General features: G+C 34.8%; 1 protein-coding gene across 10 annotated transcripts in view; it reads left to right on the plus strand.

The window, feature by feature from the left end:
- ACBD6 (acyl-CoA binding domain containing 6) overlaps window positions 1-22,780 on the plus strand; it is a 213,247-nt gene that overhangs the window by 116,148 nt on the left and 74,319 nt on the right. For 7 of the 10 annotated variants that reach the window (XM_055319241.1, XM_055319243.1, XM_055319247.1 and 4 more), the window contains exon 6: window positions 2,016-2,105. The exons of the other annotated variants lie outside the window; for them this stretch is intronic. In XM_055319241.1, the coding sequence (XP_055175216.1) occupies window positions 2,016-2,105 (90 nt within the window). The remainder of the gene's footprint in view (window positions 1-2,015; window positions 2,106-22,780) is intronic. 10 annotated transcript variants of the gene reach the window in all.

Here is a 22,780-nt window from a genome sequence, read left to right on the forward strand (position 1 = left end):
TTTCATTTACAATTGCACCAAAAGTAATAAAATACCTAGGAATAAACTTAACTGTGAGGATAAAGACCTGTACTCTAAAAACTATAAAACATTGATGAAAGAAATTAAAGACAACACAAACAAATGTATATTCCCTGCTCTTGGATTGAAAGAACCAATATTGTTAAAGTGTTCATACCACCCAGAGCAAGCTACAGATTCAGTGCAATCCCTATCAGAATACCAACAATATTTTTCACAGAATGAGAAAAAAATAATCCTAAAATTTGGGTGGAACCACAAAAGAGCCTGAATAGCTAAAGCAATCTTGAGAAAGAAAAAGCTGCAGATATCCTAATTCCAGGGTTCAAGATAACACTACAAAACTGTAGTCATAAAAATGGTATGGTATTTGCACAAAATAGACACATAGATGAATGGAATAGAGAGCCCAAATATAAACCCATGCTCATATGGTCAATCTGTGACAAAGGCAAAGATTACAATAGGGAAAAGATAGTTTCTTCAATAAATGGTGCTAAGAAAAGTAGACAGCTACATGTAAAAGAATAAAAGTGAAAGAAAAAAAAAGTGGACCACTACCTCACACCATCTGCAAAAATAAACTCAAAATGGATTAAAGCCTGTGAGACCTGAAGCCATAAAAATCCTAGAAGAGAACACAGGTAGTAATTTCTCTGACTTAGGCCATAGCAACATTTTTCTAGATAAGTATCCTAAAGTGAGGGAAACAAAAGCAAAAATCAACTTTTGAGAATGTATCAAAATAAGAAGCTTTTGCACAGCAAAGGAAACCATCAGCAAAACAAAAAGGCAACCTACTGAATGGGAAAAGATATTTCCAAGTGATATATCCAATGAGGGGTTAATATCTAAAAATATATAAAGAGTTCATATGCCTCAACACCAAAAAAATAACCAAATTAAAAAGTGGGCAGAGGACCTGAATAGACATTTTCCCAGACATGTAGATGGCTAATAGACAATTGAAAAGATGCTCAACATCAATAACCATCACAAAATGTAGATCTAAAACCACAGTGAGATATTATCTTACACTTGTCAGAATGGTTAAAATAAAAAACACAATAAATAATAAGTGTTGTTGAGGACGTGGAGAAAAAGGAACCTTCCGGCATTTTTGGTGGGAATGTGAATTGGTGCAGTGACTGTGGAAAACAGTATGGAGGTTCCTCAAAAAAAAAAAAAAAAAAAAAAAGAGAGATACTATATGATCAAAAAAAATACTGTATGATCCAATAATTTCACTGCTGGGTACTTAGCCAAAGAAAACAAAAACACTAATTTGAAAAGGTAAATGCACCCCCATGTCTATTGCAGAATTACATACAGTAGCCAAGATATGGAAGTAGCCTAAGTGTCCATTGATAGATAATGGGTAATGGAGGTGTGATACACCTATATGTGTACACACAAACATGCATGAGCATGCAAATATTACACTCCTTTAAAAAAAAGATAAGATCTTGCCATTTGGCAAGGCAAAATGGATGGATCTAGAAGGTATTATGCTAAGTGAAATAAATCAGACTGATAAAGACAAATACCATAGGATTTCACTCATATGTGGAATCTAAAAAGTGAAACATGAATAAACAAAAAGCAGAATAAGATCTATAAATACACAGAAAAAAACTGATGGTTGTCAGAGGGAAGGGGGTTGAGGGTATGGGAAAAATGGGTGAAGGGGAATGGGAGATAGACTTTTAGTTGTGGAATGAATAAATCAAAGGAGTAAAAGGCACAGCATAAGATATATAGTCAGTGATATGTAATAGCATTGCATGGTGACAGATGGCAGCTACACTTGTGGTGAGCACAGCATAATGTATAGAGAAGTTGAATCACTATGTTGTACACCTGAAACTAATGTAACATTGTGCGTCAGTTTACTCAAATGAAAAAAAAATAAAATATATATACAATTCTCAACCAAAAAATAAGTATGTTTTACTTGGCCTCATAACAGGAATAACATTCATTTCTTTTTTCAGGGTAGAACTCTACTCCATTGGGCATGTGATCGAGGACATAAAGAACTAGTTACAGTCTTGCTACGATATAAAGCTGATATTAACTGTCAGGTAAGAGTGACGAAAAGGGAGCTTTTTACAAAAAATTGAGATAAAATTCATACAACATAAAACTCACCATATTAACCACTTTAAAATATACAGTTCATTGGCATTCATACACTTAACAGTGTTGTGTGACTATCACTTTGTTTCACATTTTCATCACCCCAAAAGGAACCTGGTCCTTTTTTAAAAAAATATTTTTATTTATTCATGAGAGACACTGAGAGAGAGAGGCAGGGACATAAACAGAGGGAGGAGCAGACTTGGTGCAGGGATCCCATGTGGGACTTGATCCTGGGACTCTGGAATCACACCCTGACCTGAAGGCAGACGCTTCACCGCTGAGCCACCCAGGTATCCCAAGGAACCTGGTCCTTACTAAGAGTCCCCCTCATGTCCTCCTTATCACAGACCTTAGCAACAACTAATCTGCTTTCTGTGTCAATGGATTTGCCTATTCTGGATATTTCATATAACCAGTAATAATCAGTGGCTTCTTTCACTTAGCATGATGTTTTTCAAGGTTTATCCACGTAGCATGTAACAGTACTTCATTGTTTTAATCCGGTATATAGATATACCACATGTTATCATTTCATCAGTTGATGGACAGTTGGGTTATTTCCATTTTTTGGCAGTTGTGAGTTAATTGCTATGAACCATTTATGTATGTGTGTTTTTGTTTGAATGCTTGTGTTTGCTTCTTTTGGTTCTGCACCTAAGAGTAGAAATTCAGGGTTGTATGGTAATTTGATGTTTTTGAGGAACCTCCAAACTATTTCCATAGGAATCACATCATTTTACATTCCCACCAGCAACGCATAAGGGTTCTAATTTCTCCCCTGCTTTGCCAATACTTATTTTCTTTTCTAATAGCCATAGTAGTGGAGGCAAAGTTATAGCACATCTTGCTTGATTTTGATCTGCATTTCCCTAAAAACTAGTGGTGTTGATAACTTTTCATGTACTTTTTTTTAAAAGATTTATTTATTTATTTATTTATTTATTTATTTATTTATTTATTTATGATAGACATAGAGAGAGAGTGAGAGAGGCAGAGACACAGGAGGAGGGAGAAGCAGGCTCCATGCCGGGAGCCGATGCAGGACTCGATCCCGGGACTCCAGGATCACACCCTGGGCCAAAGGCAGGCGCTAAACCGCTGAGCCACCCAGAGATCCCCCCTTTTCATGTACTTTTTAAGAAAGTCTGTATCTCCTTTGGAGAAATATTTATTCTAGTCTTTCACCACTTTTTAAAATGAGTTTTTCTTTTTGTTAAGATGTGAGAGTTCTTTTTATATTCTGGTTAGTAGACCATTGTCAGACACATGATTTGCAGGTATCTTCTCCCTTTCTGTGGGTTCTTTTCACTTTTTGATAGTGCACTTTGCTGCAAAGTGCACTCTAATCTTGATTTAAGTTCAGTTTATCTGTTTTTTAAAAGATATATTTATTCATTCATGAGAGACACACACACAGAGAGAGAGGCAGAGACACAGGCAGAGGGAGAAGCAGGCTCCACACGGATACAGGATTCCATCCCGGATCCCAGGATCATGCCCTGAGCGGAAGGCAGATGCTCAACCACTGAGCCATCTAGGCATCCCTATTTTTAGTTTTGTTGGTTGTGCTTTTGGTGTCATACCTAAGAAACCATTGCCAAATTTAAGGATATTAAGATTTACCTTTATATTTTTTGTTTTTTGTTTTTGTTGTACCAAAATATACAAAACGTAAAATTTACCATTTTAACCATTTTTAAGTATGTAGTTCTGTGGCATCTACTACATTCACATTGTTTAGTCATCACCACTATTCATATCTAGAACTTTTTCTTCTTCCCCAACTAAAACTCTGAATTGTTACCTAATTCTTCATTCCTCCATCCCGCCAGGCTTCTGGCAATCATAATTCTACTTTCTGCCTTCATGAATTTTACTATTCTAAGTGTTTCATGTAAGTGGAATTTTATATTTGTCCTTTTGTGACTGACTTATTTTCAAGGATCATCCATGCTGTTAGTATGTGTCAGAATCTCCTTCCTTTTTAAAACTAGATAATGTGTTATATGTATATACCACATTCTGTTTATCCAAATATCCATCTATGAACACTTGGATTGCTTTCCCCTTTTGTCTGTTGTGGTTAATCTTCCTATGAGTTTAGGTAACAAATGTTTCTTTGAGTCCTTGCTTTCGCTTTTGAGCATCTACCCAGAAGTAGAATTGCTCAGTCACATGGTAATTCTTTGTTGAATGTTTTGAGGGATCACCATACTGTTTTCCACAGTGGCTACACCATTATACATTACTATCATCCAGGAACAAGTGTTCTAATTTCTTCACATCTTTACCAACACTTGTTATTTTCTGTATTTGTGATAATTAGGTCCTAATGAGTGTGAAGTGGTATCTCTTTGTAGTTTTAATATGCATTTCCCGGTGATTTTGAACGTCTTTTCATGTGATTATCGACCATTTGTGTATCTCCTTTGTGTCTTTTGCCCATTTTTAAATTGAGTTGTTTGTATTTTTGTTGGTAAGTTGTAGGAATTCTTTAAATATTTTAGATGTCAGTCCCTTGTCATATAGTTGATTTGCAAATATTTTCTCCCATCCTGTGAATTGTCTTTCTTTTGTTAGTGTCCTTTGATGCACAAGAGTTTTGATGAAGTCCACCTTACTTATTTTATCTTTTGTTGCCTAGTACTTTTGGTATCATATGCAAGAAATCACTGCCAAATTCAATGTATTGAAGCTTTTTCCCTATGGTTTCTTTCAGAGTTTTATAATTTTAGGTCATATATTTACATCTTTGACCCATTTTGAGTTAGTTCTTGTATATGGCCTGAGGTAGGGGTCCAACTTCATTTTTTTGCATGTGGATAGTCTGTTTTCTCAGCATCATTTGTTGAAATGTCTTTTGACCATTCAATGGTCAAAAATTATCAAAAATAATTTGAGCATATGTGTGAAGGTTTAGACTTTCTATTCCATTGGTCTATATTTTTGTCTTTATGCCATTATGACACTGGTTTTTTATTATTGTAGCTTTGTAGTAAAATTTGAAATCAGGAACTGTGAGACCTCCAGTTTGCTTTTCTTTTTAAAGTTTTATTTTATTTATTTAAGTAATGTCTGCCCTCAGTGTGGGGCTCAAACTCACAACCCCAAGATTAAGAGTCACATGCTCCTCTGACTGAGCCAGCCAGTTGCCCCACAACTTTGTTTTTCTTTTTCAAGATTGTTTTGGCTATTCTGGATTACTTGATAGGATGAGAAAGGGAGCTCTGGCTAGGCCTTCTAGTACTATGTCAAAAAGAAGTAATAAAAATGAGTATCTTTGTCTTGTTCTAGGTGTTTGCTTTTTAATTTAGTGTATTAGATATAAAATGCTTTTCTTTACATAATACTGGTTGCCATATATATCCATTCCAGTCCAACTCCTTAGGCCTCATGGGATCATCCTGGTTCTTTCTCATTAAGTCTGAAATTTTTAGTTCTAATTCTACTCCCCATTCTACTCTAAATCTCTTATTTGACCTAAAAGATTTCTCTAGTTTCTTTATTTATTCTCTTTCCCATTTCAGCTCATTTTATCCATTCTTATGCTGTTATCCTCTTTTTCATCTCTATTTTGTTTTTTAACTGTTACAGCCATGTGGAAAAAGCCTAGTTGTGAATAATCCAATTACCTCCCTTTTTATACATATGCACCTAGTCTCTAGGCAAAGCTAGAAAAAAATTACTCTGATATTCTCAAAAATCATGGCATCCATCTTTAATTTTGTCTGAAAAGTCCTGTGGTCCTTTTTATTCTCAGATTCTCTCTCATTTCCTAGAGAATAGGCGAAATCTTTGTCACCAACCTGGATCTCAGTCACTAGGTCCAAAAACATATCTTTTCTTGGCTATCCCTCAGGTACTTCAAAGTCACAATATATTATACTGAACCTACCATCTCTCAACAGCTGCCACTACCCCTCACTGTAGTTGGCACCATCATACAACCAGTTTTCCAGGAATCATCCTTGATTCTTCTCTCCTTTTCATACCATTTCAAGTCGGGTAGGTTCTGCCTTCTAAGTATATCTCCAAATCTGCCCACTTCTCTATTTCAGCATTTCCAGTGCACTAGTTCAGGCTTCTTAAATTATTTCAGCAGCTCTGAACTACATTTCTGCTTCTACTTTGATCTTTCAATATATTTTCCACTTTTCCTCTGGAGAGTCTTTCTAAAATGTTAATTTGCAAATGATTCTGGTTTACCTTTATTTTTCTACAATAGTCTAAATTTCGTGTACCCTGGAAAGCCCTTCATGATCTTATATCTCCACCTATTTGTCAGCATGCTCCTTGCTTATGCCCCATTCCTGGTATGCTAAGCTCCACTCTTTTGAAGGACTTGACATGCTGCTCAACTCTTGGCCTTTACATATGCTGTTTTCTATCTCCTTCATCCCCCGTCCTATGCCTCAGTTTACACATCACTTCCTCTGGATTAGCCTTCCTTCACTCAGCCACTTAGACATGCCCCAGTAGTTTATAGCACCCTGTTCTTAAGCTCATCAAAGAGTGATCACAGTGCACTTTGTATTTTAATTAGCTAATTATATGTTTGTATTCTCAACACTACTGGTACTAGAGTTTGGTTTTATCACCAATGCCTTGCATAATATCTGACATACAATAGATGCTCAGTAATTATTGAATAAAATAATATTGGCTTATAAAGAAATTGATAAAATGTTTGAAAAAATAGAACATAAATACCAAAAAGGACCTAAATAAGCATTTACTATAACTTTTTGTGTATCCTTGTGCTTTATCAGAAGAAATACTTCTTTTTCCATTAGACATGTGTACATTCTTCTTGCACCAGTTTTCTAGCTTTGAGTCATAAGTCAAATCATAGCGTGTTACCATAATCTTGCCTTGAAATACATGTATTTCATTGATTTTTTTTTTAAGTAGGTAGTATGTTAAAAAAAAAAAAAAAACAACAACCCTCAGGGACACCTGGGGGGCTCAGCGGTTGAGCATCTGCCTTCAGCTCAGAGTGTGATCCCAGACTTTCAGGATCAAGTCCTGTGTCAGGCTCCTCACGAGGAGCCTGCTTCTCCCTCTGCCTGTGTCTCTGCCTCTCTCTGTGTGTCTCTCATGAATAAATAAATAAAATCTTAAAAAAAAAAAAACCTTAAGAAATGCAGAAGACTCCTTTCTAAAATCTCTTGCTCCCAGCATTGTTTCCCAGCTACCCAGTTCCCTCTCCTGGAGACGAATGTATTACCAGTTTTATATATATCCATTCAGGAAATACTATATATTTATACAAGCATGTACAGTAGCAATATGTTATAAACTACACACATTATTCTATAACTTGTTTTCTTTATCTTGGAGATCATTCTCTATCAGTATAGATAGTGCTGCCTTACTCTTTTTAATGGTTTGTGGGTTTTTTTACATTTTTTTAAATTTAAATTTAATTTGCCAACATATAACACCCAGTGCTCATCTCATCAGGTTTTTAATGGTTTTATAATATTCCTTTGTAGAGATGTATCATAATTTACTTAACTGGTACCATATAAATGGACCAATATGTTGAGCATCCGTTCCTTTAACGAAGAACCATTTGTATTTCATTTTCTGTGAAACATCTGCACGTATGTTTTGCTCATTTTCCCACCGATTGATCTTTTCTTCTTAATTTATAGGAGCTTTTTATATATTAAGAAAAATTAGCACTTTGTGATACAAATATTAAAGTTTTCCCCATGTTTCCTTCTTGTACTTTCATCATCTCATGGTTTACTTGATCCGACTATAATTAATTTGTGTCACATGTATGTAATAGACATTTTATTTTTGTTCAGATGGTGCCGACTTTATTTTTGTATAGATGATTAATCATTTGTTCAGTAATGTTTATTGAATAATCTTAACTCTACTGATCGAAGGATCTTTTTTTGTTTCATATTCTCACTTCCTCTGTGTATTTCAGTGTATTTCTGGGGCTATTTCCTATTCCATTGCTCTGTTTTTCTGTTCGTGTACTCATGCTATGATGTTTTAAGGATTATAGCCTCAAAATTTTTAAATATCTGGTAGGATAGATTCCTTCACTAATTAGAAATTTTCCTGTGATTTTTACAGGAAAAAACAGTTACAGTTTATTTTTCATTGTGAATTTTTAAATCATGTTTAGTAAGGTAAGTAAGTAAGTTTAAAAAACAAAAATCAACAAAGTATTAGCACTTTTGTGTCTTTTATTTGGTTTGTACTGTTAGGAGGTATTTTGGAGGGAAATGTTCCTAAGTTAGGAATAGCCTGAGGTTTTTGTCTGTTTTTCTTGTATTATGTTTGTTTGATATAAGACAATCCAAAAACTGTCTTATGTGGCTTTTTGGAATCCTCTTTCTAGAACACCAGCTTTAATGCAAAGTAAAAGTTCCATGTAGGTTTTTTGGATGGTTCATTTAGGTTATGTACAGCCAGTGTACATATTTGTATTCACATGACTATATTACCCCTAACCTTGATTTTCATTTGTTATTGACCATCCTAATCCATCTGATCTAGTTTCAGTTAAGGGAATGCTTTTGGCTTTGTCAGTTTGGATTGCTAACATGCTTCCAAGTAGCAGAGCTTTTGGAGATTAGCTCTCAGAATAGCTTTCCCCTTGTAATTTCTTCTTTGGTTTCATTATTGAAAACTCTTTTCAACTATAGACAATACAAACATAATAAATGGAAGGAAAGGTTCATCTCCCTCATGATTCAATCTTTCTTAAACAACATTATTATTGACTGGCCTATTGGTTGCCAAAAAGGAAAATCAATTTTATTAGAAGTATTTGCTTGGCCACAGATCTTGGTACTAACCCAGCAGAGACAGGCTGATGTTATCAACTATCTGAAGACTAATTTTTACCATTAGCCTGAAACGGAGTAGTAATTAGAGATATGTCAAAGTCTACCCTGTGTTTTTCTGTCATTTTTACCCGTCAGTATATCTCATATATAGTCTTATTGCACTGCAGTTTCTATACTCTGTGATTGATTGGGACTTTTTATTTTACCTCTAAAAAAGACCCTTTATAGATTTCATTTGTTATCTGGCAGTATTATGGACACAGTTTTGTTTCTTTCACTGCTTGATATTGATTTTTAGTTCAATTCTGGAAGGTAGGTTCTTAACCATATTTGAGATTAGGTTATGGGTTAAAACACACACATACACCCACAGACCTCTTGAGTAATTTTGATTTCTCAAGCCCTGGAGAAAGTTAAAACTACTCTCAGAGCACACGGAGTATTTGAATGCTGAAGATTTATTATTAGGTTTTTTTATATTTATTGTAAAATAATATTAAGGAGCTGAGCAGGGTTGGAGAAGTGGGAGCATCTGTGGTGTTAGGGGTTTACACTGTGTACTGGGTGTTAATGCAGTTCTAAAGGAAAATATTTTGTTTGAGTGGTACTGAAATGTGTAAGACCCGGCGATTTATAAATTACATAAATTTATGGTTTATATAATGGTGTAGAGCATCATGCCCTCTCTGTAAATGCCTTGGTGACTATGTGTTGTAAAAGATTTCAAAAACATTAAGTTAACTGAACTTACGGTGGTAATCATTTCACAGTATATACAAATATTGAATACTTATGTTGTATACCTGAAACTAATATAATTTTGTCTGTCAGTTATATCTCAGTTAAAAAACAACATGGTGGAATAAAAAAATAAATGAATGAATCTGGAAAAAAGGACATTCTATATCCATATGTAGTTTTATGAAATAAATAGAAAATACATTTTTTTTTTAAAAAGCATGGGAATAATGATAAGTTTAGATTTCACCAGGGTATTATGGGGCTTAAAGTAATGACAGTAGCCCCTCTACCTTAAGCTGTCCTGCTGCTCCTGGCCAAGTCTACTTCTCCTCCCCAAGTCCACCAGGTATATTGCTGCCAACAGAGACTTCTCAAGACTTCTGTTTATTATGTCACTGATCTGGGCAAAACTCTCTAATGACTGCACTGCCCATAGGACAAATTCAGAACTCTCTAGATTTCAGTTCAGAGTTCTTCATTATCTGATAAAAGACAAAGAACAAAAAAAAAGGTGAGAAAAGTATAAAGCTGTAAATAAAACCGTCTATAATTCTCTTATGTATGCGTGTTAAGGGAGGGGTAAGATATAAAACAATTTTTTGCTGTTTACTGTCTACCAAGCATTTTACGTATATTGTCTCTCTTAGTCTTCACATCAGTCCTATAATGTAGATGTATTTTTGCCTGCATTTTACTGGTGAAGAAACAGGAGTTTGGGAAGTCCTAGAGCTAGTAAGTGACAAAGTTTAGATTTGATCTTGTCATTCTGACTCTAAAGCCCAAGATCTTAACCTCTCCACTGTAAGATTAGAGTACATTTTATTCTCATCTTTATTTTCTCTACTTACATGTATATAACATATTTTGAAGATATTTGGTACAGGGGCACCTGGCTGGCCTAGTGGTAGAAGTGAGTTTCAGCCTCATTTGGGTGTAGAGATCACTTAAGAAAATAAGTAAAAATTGAAATAAAAGAAAGATATTTGGTACATTATTGTACATAGAGTAGTTTTTCTTCATTATTTAAAAGAATTGAGATATAAAATACATATAGTGAGTTACATATACTACGAAAATCTTAAGAACACAAATTAAGACACACAAACGCCTGTACACACACTTGTGTACCTACCACCTGTATCAAAATAGAACATTTCCAAAACTCCATTAGGTTTCTTAAGCAACTTATCAGTATCAATCTTCCCACTCCCACTCTGAGAATTATTATTCTGACTTTTATTGCCATCAGTTTGTTCTATCTCTTCTTGAAATTCATATATTTGTAACATATATATTGATTTGGATCAGGTTTGTTATCCTCAATATAACATATGTTCAATATAACATATATCCATGTTGTTAACATATATCATTTGTTCCTTTATTTTTATTGCTGTATAATGTTTTATTGTATACATGCATATACCACCATTTATCTTTTCTTAATGTCTTGATGAACATTTATATGTTCTTTGAAACAAAAATGTCTATTCAGATCCTGTGCCCACTTTTTTTTTAATTGGATGGGGGGGGAAGTCCATAGAAAGCACAGTAAGATTTTTTAGAAACAAAATCTAGGGACACCTGGGTGGCTCAGTGGTTGAGCATCTGCCTTTCACTCAGGTCATGGTCCCGGGTCCAGGGATCAAGTCCCACATTGGGCTCCCCACAGGGAGCCTGCTTCTTCCACTGCCTATGTCTCTGCCTCTCTCTCTGTGCTTCTCATGAATAAATAAAATATTTTTTTTCTTTTTTTTCTTTTTTTTTTAAATTTTTTTAAATTATGATAGTCACAGAGAGAGAGAGGCAGAGACACAGGCAGAGGGAGAAGCAGGCTCCATGCACCAGGAGCCCGATGTGGGATTCGATCCCGGGTCTCCAGGATCGCGCCCTGGGCCAAAGGCAGGCGCCAAACCGCTGCGCCACCCAGGGATCCCTCTTTTTTTTTTTAAAGCAAAATCTATTGAGGGATATAATGGACTCAGGGCCAGTGCTTTTGAAGTAAATCATTTGTGTCTCATGTTGCCATCCTCTCCTGTGTCTGAGATATTTATCTGGATGAAATTAGCTTTGAAAAGACCAATAGTGGTGACATCAAAGGGAAAATATGCCATAACAGCAGCCTGAAGGCTGTTGAGGACAAGGGAGTAGGTTGGGGACTTTGCTTAAGTGATGGATTCAACTAATTCTATAGGTGGTCTCTATACCTTCAACAAATAGAGCAGATTAATATTAAGAATATCTGTCTCCATTTTAAGATTTTTGTCATCTCTTTATTATTGAGTTGTGAGATTTATTATGTACTCTGAATACAAGGCCCTTATTAGATATATGATTTGCAAATACGTTCTTCCATTCAGTGGATTGTGTTCTTACTGGCTTAAGAGTATCCTTTGAAACACAGAAAGTTTCAATTTTGATGAAGCCCAATATATCTAGGTTTTTTTGTTTGTGTTTTTGGTGTCATTTCTAAGAAACTTGTTAAATCAGAGATCATAGTGGGACACCTGGGTGGCTCAGCGGTTGAGCATCTGCCTTCGGCTCAGGGCATGATCCCAGGGTTCAGGGATCGAGTCCTGCATCGGGCTTCTCAGAGGGAGCCTGCTTCTTCCTCTGCCTGTGTCTCTGCCTCTCTGTCTGTGTCTCTCATGAATAAATAAATAAAACCTATAAATAAAAAAAAACGGGTAAAAATAATATACTATCCTTTACTCTTGAGTTTTTAAAATTACACTTGACCACCAAATCAAAAATTTTAACATCATCTGATGTTAAATATCCTACTGCTCCAAAGGATACATTTAAGAGAATTACATTGGGATAGGGGGAACACTTCTAGTTTCAGCTCTAAATGTTAAAGAACAGGGTAGCCTGGGTGGCTCAGCGGTTTAACGCCGTCTTCGACCCAGGGCATGATCCTGGAGATCCAGGATGGAGTCCCACGTCGGGTTCCCTGCGTGGAGCCTGTTTCTCCCTCTGCCTCTGTCTCTGCCTCTCTCTCTGAGTCTCTCATGAATAAATAAACACTTAAAAAAATAAACGTTAAAGAACATAGAAACTATCAGTCCTTACAACAACAAAAAATAATCATGGGTTACAAAATGTTTTTCTGCTCCCTACACCTTACCATCACAGAAATGTGGCTTTTAACAGTAGAAGAGTTACAAGACATTGAGTCTTTTTAAATAGGAGTTTTTAGGGAAACCGAAAGATGGCAGGGGAGATAAAAACAGGAAACTGAAGCCCTAGTTCCTACAACTACAGTAAACATTGAACACAGCCAAATTGATATAAAACCTCACACTAAAGTTCTGTTTACCATAGTTTCTATTATTGGATACTTCACATATAGATAGCTCTCAAGAAAAGATTACAGGGCATGGTGTATGGCAAGAAATAACACAGTCTGACAGCAAGTATCAGAGCCAGACTCACCTTGACACAGATTTTGGAATTAGCTGATGGGCAATTTGTTTGATTAATGATAATATGTTAAATAATCTAATGGAAAAAAATGAAGCTTGTGTAAGAGGAATGGATCATGTAAGCAGAAAGATGGAAATTAAAATTAAACAGAAATACTAGAAATAAAAAATGCTGTAATAGAAATGAAGAATGAATACCTTTGGAAGATTCTTCAGAAGATTGTACACAGGGAGGAATTAGTGAACTTGAAAGATAAGTCAGTATGAACTTCTAAAACTGAAATGCAAAGGAAAAAAAATAGTTAAAGAAAGATAAAAAGAATTTCTGAGAACCGTTGGATAATTTTGACCATAACATACATGTAATTAGAATATCAGAAGGGGAAATAAAAATGGAGCAAAAGAAGTGTTTGAATGGCTGATAGTTTTACAAAAGTAATGGCAGACACCAAGCCACAAATCCAGAGAGCTCTGCAAACACTAAACAGGATAAATACAATTTTACAAAGGGAGGAAGCTAAATAGAGGTAAGGCTTCTACAATTTTATCAAAATGATAAAATATCTATACCAATAAATAGTAAACACATATGCACACACACGGTAATACCTAGATCAATGACTTTAAAATACTATACAAAAAGTCATAATAATAAGCACTATAGGTGAATTAACATTTAGGTGAATTCACCAGTGAGGCCATCTGAACATGGAAGCCTTCAAATTATAAGTTCAATTTCTTTAAATGATACAAGACTGTTCAAATTTTCTATTTTTTCTTTGATCAGTTTTAATAAATTGTTTTTTTTCAAGGAATTTGTCCATTTCATCTAAACTTATAAAAGGTTGACCTAAAGTCATTCATAATATCATCTTGTGTGTTAGTGTCTGTAGTGTTATTGTGACCTTTTTTTTTTTTTTAAGATTTTATTTATTTATTCATGAGAGGCAGAGACACAGGTAGAGGCTCCATGCAGGAAGCCCCAAGTGGGACTCAATCCCGGGTCTCCAGGATCACACCCTGGGCTGAGGGCAGCACTAAACCGCTGAGCCACTGGGGCTATCCTATTGTGACATTTTTTAATGTCTGATATTGGTAACTTTTTTTTACCAATAATTTTTGCTAAGCATTTGTTAACCTTATTAATCTTTTCAAAGAACTAGCTTTCAGCTTTGTTGTCTTCATAGTATATTTGGTGTCTGTGTCATTGATTTTTGTTCTTTGTTCCTTTCCCCTACTTCTTTTTTGGATTTAATTTGTTGTGATTTTTTTTTTTCTGGCCTTTTGAGATAGAAGCTTAGATATTAATTTTTAGGTATTCTTTTCTAATAGGTATAGTTAGAAGTAAAAATTTCTTTTTATGCATACTTTGAAGGCATTTAGCAAATTTTGAGATATTTTTATTGTCCTCTAGTCAAGATATTTTTAAATTTCCACTGTGATTTCTTTCTTGGAATCATGGGTTATTTAGTTGTTTGTTGTTTAAGTGCCCAACATTTTGGGAATTTATAGTTCTCTTTCTGTATTCAATTATGTTGTGAATCTATTATGAGAGAACATACTCTGAAGATTTTTAGTATTTTGAAATTAATAGTTGCTTTTTGGCCCTTTGTATGGTGCATTTTGGGGAATGTTGCATATTCACTTGAAAAGACTATTTTGCAGTTTGGTGTCTTTTGGTGTAACTATCATTTTCATGAGGTTGGTTAATAGTGTTAGTCAAGTATTCTATATTCTTACTGATTTTTTTTTGTCTACTTATTGTCAGCTACTGAGAAAATTGTGTTAAAATCTCCAATTATGATTTATTTATCTTCTTTTAGTGATGTTCCTTTTTATATACCTTCAAACTATGTTATTAGATACAAATCTAAGATCGTTTTAAGCTGTTGAATTGACCCTTTTATCATTGAGAAATACTTATTTTAAAATCTATTAATCCTTAGTGTCTTAAAATGTACTTTGTTCAATGTTATATAGTCATATCAGTTCTTCTATGCATAGTGTTTGCCTATTATATTTTTTTCTATCCTTTAAATTTTACACTATCTCTGTGTTAGTCTGCTTGGGCTGCCATGACAAAATACAGAGTGGCTTAAGCAGCAGACATTTTCTTACAGCTCTGGAGGTTTCAGATATTTCTGAAAGCAAGTTTGGTTTCTAGTGAGACTTCTCATAGTGGCTTGCAGACAGCTATCTTCTCACTGTGTTCTCACATGGCCTTTCTTTGTGCTCACAGAGAGGTCTCTGGTGTCTCCTTTTTTTCTGATAAGAGAACAGCCCTATTGGATCAAGGCCCTTCTTCTATGACCTCATTTAACCTTAATTACCACCTTAAAAGCCCTGCCTCCAAATATAGTCACATTGGGGGGAACGACTTCAACTTTAGAATTTGAGGAGAACACAATTCATATTAATTCATATTAACACTATGTATTTAAGGTGTGTTTCTTATAAATAGCATGTATTTTGGTCTTGGTTTATTCAGAATTTTGTCTTTTAATGGCAAGGTTTAATTTATTTACATTTAATGCAATTAGTAGTATTATTCCATTTAATTTTGCCATCTTTGTTGTCTCTTTGTTTCACCTCTTTTTATTTCTCTACTTTTCCCTATTTTTTCTGTATTTATCAAGTATTTTTTTATTATTTCATTTTGCCTTCTTTAATGGGTATTTGCTATTCCTTTTACAATAATTCTTTCAGTGATTGTGACAGAAATTACAAAATAGTGCCTTATTACAGTCTGCCTTAATTTAATGCTTTTGCCTCCTCCTGAACTGTGTAAAAATCTTAAAATGGTATAATTCTTTTTATGTTTTTTTCCTGCTTATATTGCTATAACTATGATATATTTTTACTTCTTTATTTGCTACATATCTCACAGGAAACTGTTGTGGCATTAAACAGTCAATAGTCTTTTATCTTTATTCACATAAGTGATGGTTTTTCATTCCTTCTTTTTGATGTTTTTTATCCCTTCTTGTACTTTTCTGATCTCATCTGGTATTATTTTTCTTTTGCCTGAAGAACTTACTTCAGTATTTGTAATAGTATTGACTTATAGTGATGGGTCATCTCAGCTTTAGTTATTGAGTATCAGCCTGTTTTACTTATAGTTTAAAAAGATAATTTTTCTCTTTAGAGAATTCTTTGTTTAGAGCTGTCATTCCGGGGATCCCTGGGTGGTGCAGCGGTTTAGTGCCTGCCTTTGGCCCAGGGCGCGATCCTGGAGACCTGGGATCGAATCCCACGTCGGGCTCCCGGTGCATGGAGCCTGCTTCTCCCTCTGCCTGTGTCTCTGCCTCTCTCTCTCTCTCTATGTGACTATCATAAATAAATAAAAATTAAAAAAAATAGAGCTGTCATTCCATTTTCTTCTAGCTCTCATATTTTCTTCTTAGAAGTTAGCTATAAGTCTTAGTGTTCTTACCTCAAGGATGATGTCTTTTGGTCTGACAGCATTTAAGATTTTTCCAATATATATATATCATTTTCCAGGTGTGACTAAATGGGTGTTGTTGTTTAACTGCTTGGGGTCTGCTGAACCTTTTGACATACCTTCTCTTGATTTTGCAAAATTTTTCACTGTGATGTCTTCAGATACTACTTCTGCTCCATTCTCTTATCCAGAATTATAATTTCTCGTACTTTAGACCATTTGTCATGTATTCTAAAAATCATGTGTTCTCTTTTGTTGTTTTTATTTGCTTTATATTACTGTTTAGTTCTCTAAGTGCTTCAGTTGGGATAATTTTTGTTGACTCATCTTTGTCTTTGATAATCTTCTACTTTAAGACTCTGTATTTAGTTCTTAATTACAGACATTGTAATTTTTCAATTCTAGAATGACCATTTGATTAACTTTACACAATCCTCCCTTTAAAAAAAAATTTATTTATTTGACAGAGCAAGAGAGCACAAGCAGGGAGAGTGCAGAGGGAGAGGAATTATCAGGCTCCTCACTGAGCAGGGAGCCCAATACAGGACTCAATCCCAGGACTGTGAGATCATGACCTGAGCCAAAACTAAGAGTTGGAGGCTCAACCAACTGAGCCACCCAGGTGTCCTCCAGAGGACCTTTATAATGAAAGGATTCAGTTTAGAATCACACATTGCATATGATTAACATGTCAAAAAGGGCCTCCTTTAGTCTGGAACAATTATGCAGTTTCTCCTTGACCTTTATGATTTTGATATCTTTAAAGATTACAGAGGAGTTATTTTTTAGACTATTTCTCAGTTGGAGTTTATCTGATATTTCCTCCTGATTATGTTATTCATCTCTACAACATCAGTGATGTTGTAGAAGTGATAATGTATTCTTATTGGAACCCATCTGATAGCACATACTTTTAGTTTGACCCATTACTGGTGTTTATTTTGATCACTTGGTTAGTTAGGGTGGCATCTGCCAAGATTCATCACAGTAATATTACTTTTATCCTTTTGTAATTCATTCTTGTTTTGTGGGAAAGATACTTGGATATATATAAATATCCTGTCCTCATCAAAACTTCAATTCATGCTTTTTTTACATCACTTTGGATTCATAGTTCCCTATTTTATTTAATTTTATAATGCACTGTTATCGTTATTTACATTTATGCTTAGATTATTCCAGGTTTGTCCAGTGGGAGTCCTTCAGTTTGGCTCCTGTATCTTTTTGACATATGCCCATAATTCTTTGAGACTTTACACACTTTCTGGCATAATAAGAACTCCAGTTTATCTTGAACTTTTCCCTTTTCTATCCATGGAGAAGCAGTTTCTCCAGAGAGCTGTGGTTCAGTTTAATAGAGAATGGTATTTAGAAACCAAGAACTGAGTAGTGGGTGTGCTCATTGCCATTGGGCTATCAGTCCTCCCAGATCCTCTGACATATATACAGACACAGACACACACACACGCACGCATGCACGCACACACACATTAACATCTATGTTCAATTTTTTTTGTGTGCTGTGTGTGTACACCATAAGTTCACACCAGTACCTCTACTTCCAGGTGAATACCACAAGATTCATTCAGTTTTTCTTTTTTTTTTTCATTCAGTTTTTCTATATTTGTAACTATCTTTCTCTGATAATGAGAAGCCTTGCTCTCATTATCTTATATTTATTATTTGATCAATCTCCCAGTGTGTAACCAATTGCTCATTGCTGCTGCCACCTCCTCTCCTGCATGGATGCCCTCATCATAATGAAGTTCTGACAGTTTGTTCAGACCATTTTCCTGGAGGATGCCATACTCAAACCTCTTGGTCTGTGGCACCCTGAGATAGGTCACTTTCCCATGGGAATGCCTTCCTCAATCAGCTTAGGCTTCAACATCCAGTACCTTGCCAACCTTTTGTAGGTATATCTTCTTCACTCACTTGGACCCTAACACTTCATACCAGACCATCTTTCTGTCTGGACATCTTCCTCATCCTGCATGAGCCCTGACACCTCACATTAGGCTGCTCCCACTCCACGTGGACACCCTCTTCATCCTAGTTAGTCTCTAATACCTTGCTCTGTACAATGACAACTCCCCTCTTCTCTACCTTTTCACTGCCATGGATGCCTACTTCATTTCACCTTACCTATGGTTCTAAAACTGAACTATTCAATAAAGGAAGAGGAAGAACTATATCTAATAATTTTTAATGGTATGTTGCACATTATGTATAAAGGAGAATAGAGACTGAGGTCAGTGTTATTCTCCCCAAGAAAGGACAACCCCAGTCTTCTGTCAGATATTGTTTGAGGGGCTAATCACCTCGGGCCAATGAGGAATCAAGCTAGGTTGGTGCTGGATTGTAGCTGTAGTTCTACCTCTGCTTTCCTACATATTTGGAGGGAGATTCTTTAGAGCTTTTACTTGTGAGCCTATGGGTGTCTGCCTTCCTGCCTTGAAAGACTGATGAAGAGTCTGTCTGATTCTTCTTCGAACTTTGTCCTCCAGCTTCCTATTCAAATTACTTCCAAATTTTGGCAGATGTGTTTGGGCTGAGATTTGTTGTTTGAGGCAGGCCCCCTTCCTCAAGCAAGACTGTCTTTCTCAAATATTGCAAGACAACAGATTCTTATGTGTTCTTCTAGAAACTCTCATTTCCCACGTAGTCCCAGAATTCAGAAATTAAACCATATGGGAAAACAGCACTTTCTGTTTAGACTTCTAGAATTTTTCAGTTGTTGAGCCAATCTCAACCTCCAAAAGTTTTGCTTATTTTTTTCCCCCAGTGTCATCATTTTATTTGAGCTCATCTCAATCTTTAGCCTTTACACAGAATCAGCAAATAGCCCAGGTAAAACAGCAGGAGAGAGCCTGTTCTCTCTCTCTCTCTCTCCCCTCCCCCTTTCTCTTCAAAAAAAATTTTTTTTTCAAAAAAAATATTTTGAGAGCCTGTTCTTTGAATAACTCTGATTTAGTTCACTCAGTCGTTTTTGCTTCCATGACTCTATAAATACAATTTTTCAATTAACCTAACTTTTAAAAAATTGTTGCATTAGGAAAATGACTTTATTATATCTCCTTACATTTTAATTGGAACCAAAAAACATCCATATATGTGGTATCTATACTTCTTTTTCAGTTAACATTATATAATGGACACTTTTCCATATCATTCAGTTGTCTTAAAGTTTTTTATCATTTTTAAAAATAGCTTATCAAACTGAGGGCCTTATATCCCTGACAACAGTGCTATGCATGGTATATGCAAGAATATATGAGAAACCAGGGCACCTGGATAGTTCAGTTGATTAAGCATCCATCTCCAGCTCATGTCATGATCTCAGGGTCCTGGGATCGAGCCCCGAGTCAGGCTCCCTGCTCACCAGGGGGTCTGCTTTTCCCTCTGCCCATCTCCCCGCTTGTCCTTTCTCTCTTGAATAAACAAATTAAATCTTTAAATAAGTAAAAAAAAAATTTAAATTTAATTTAAAAAATGTACGAGAAACCATAAGATGAATATGGTCCATCTTTCCAGAGTATCCATTTTCCTTGAAGATTTGGGGAGTACAAATGATTTAACTCAGAAGTAGCTCTAAAAATAGGTAAACAGATCTATAATTGTGGACTAGGATATAAAATGTACACACATTACTTAGATAAAATAAGATTACCAGGAAATTCTTGTTTTCATTAAGGTTGTTTAGTCACGATATTCTTTCAGTTTTTCAATAATTTTTCTCCCTAGAGGAAGGAGTTAATAGTTTAGATTTATCTTACCTCCCTTTCTTTTAGTATTCAAATATATAAATATACCATGTATCTCATTTTCTAATAGAAGACATGTGTTAATCTTTTCTTTTTTTGTCTGCCTTTAAAAAGTCCTCCTTAGGAAATAGAAAAGACTCGCCTGCTCCCTTTTACTACCTTTATTTTATATGTAAACACTATTCCTGGACATTCAGTATTAAATATTTAAATTAGACTGAAAAGTTGAGATATTTAAACAAAAAGCATACTAGTAAATGACATAGGTGTTTATTTTTTTAAATATACCAAAATTATTTATTTTTCAAATTTTTAAATTTTTCTATATATTTGTAAACCCATTTACAATATATATATATATATATATATATATACTAGCATATATATACATATATATTATGACATGCATCTAGAGGATATAAATCATCAGATCTAAAATTTGAATCTCAGAATTGTTATAGTGACTAAGTACCTTAAAGCCATGGCATTCTTGTTAGAATAACATTAAATTAGTTACATCACATTAAATCAATTCTAAATTGATATTTAAAAAGTTTTAATATCTTGAAATTGAGATATGTCTCAAAAATCACTGTTAATCCTTAAATAATTTAGTTGTCATTACCTGTGTTTGAATTAAGTTAGGCTTTAGCTGTTCATATTGTCTCTTCAGTTGAATTACATTCATTTTATGATAAGAATATGTTGCAGATTTTCCCCCAGGGTTTCAGTTTTCTTTTAACTTTGTTTATGGTATCTTTTGCCATATAAAATTTTTAAATAGTCAAATTTATCAGTCTTTTAATTGCCTCTGGATTTTTAGTCATGGTAAGCTTTTTCTTACATGAAGGTTAAAGAGGAATTCACGTATGTTATCTCTTGGTACATGTATGGTTTCATGTTTTACATTCAGATCCCTAAATGTATGGTGTTAGATATGGGCCCAATTTTGTCTTTTCCCAAATGGCTTCCCAGTTGTGTTAGCATCATTTATTTACAAGTCCATCCCTCAGTGATCCAAGGTGCCACCTTTGTCCTGTGGTACATTTCCATCTGTGTTTGGGTCTGACCTTAGAGTTTTTAGTTATTCATCTGTTTTCTTTGTTCACATACCAGTACCACATGATTTGATAAAGGAGTTTCAGTAAGTATTGATGTCTGGAATGGCTATTCCTGTCTCATAGTTTTTCTCTTTTAAATGTTTTCCTGGCTAGTCTATATATTTGTATGTTTGTTTTATATGAACTTTTTTTTTTTAAGATTTTATTTATTTATTTATGAGTCACAGAGAGAGGCAGAGACATAGGCAGAGTGAGAAACAGGTTCCCTCTGGGGAGCCCAGTGCGGAACTCGATCCCAGGACTGGGATCATGACCTGAGCCAAAGACAAATGCTCAACCACTGAGCCACCCAAGTGCCCCTTTAATACCAGTCTGGATAACTTCATAAAATAATTTGTTGGTGTTTTTAATGAGATTGTATTGAATTTATAAATTAGGGAGAACTGATATAATCTTGAGTCATCCTGTTCAGATATAGGAAATGTCTTTCTGTTTGACAGTCTACTTTTGCATCTTTCAGGAGTATTTGAAATTTTTCCTCACATAGATTTTGCACAAGTCTTGTTAAATTTATTCTTAAATAATTAATCTTTTTGCTGCTATAAACTAATATTTATGTTTTTCAAATAATGTTTGAGATTTTTAGATTTCTGATTACTTTAGAATCAGAATTACTTTAGAAATGTAGTTCCTATACTCTTTTTATAGTGTGAAGTCATTGTCTACATATCAAATATTTCAATTGTAAGGGAAGGTGTAAATATGTTAAATATTCCTGTTTTCCCTCACATATTGTCCCTGTGACCCTAATTAAGGGTCATTTGAAAAGTCTGGGCTAATGTGTTAACTCACCTGTATGATTTGCTAGAGAATTGCTCTAATCCCACTTAAGAATATGCAACTTAATGAAAGTCAGGTGTGAAAACAGACGCTTTTTGCCAAAGCACAATACATTTTGTCATTTGATCTTTTCCTGCTGAGTGGCTCATTATGAAAATAGCCTTAGCTCTCAAATTATTTCTTTAATCCTTGATTCTCTCACATATTGTAAAGAGTCCAGACCTCATACCGGTTTTGTTTTCTTACTAGATTACTGATATGTTTTGGGTGCTGCAGAGGAAATGTTTACTAGTGCTTGAGCTTAGAACCTTTCCATGGGAAAATAGAAAACTCTTCTCTAAAATGAATGAAGTTTTACATAAAGTGAATGAAGTTTTACATAATCTACAGAGCCCAAATGAGTGTGTATGTGGTAGTGAGAGAGAAGAGGGGGAATAGAGATTAAATCCAATAGCTGTACTTTTTAAAAATATAATTTATTGTGGCAGTGACCTTCATGTGTGCCTATTTTTTTCCTATAAGATTATTT

Source organism: Nyctereutes procyonoides, unplaced genomic scaffold, assembly GCF_905146905.1.
Source record: "Nyctereutes procyonoides isolate TBG_1078 unplaced genomic scaffold, NYPRO_anot_genome, whole genome shotgun sequence".
Classification (NCBI taxonomy): domain Eukaryota; kingdom Metazoa; phylum Chordata; class Mammalia; order Carnivora; family Canidae; genus Nyctereutes; species Nyctereutes procyonoides.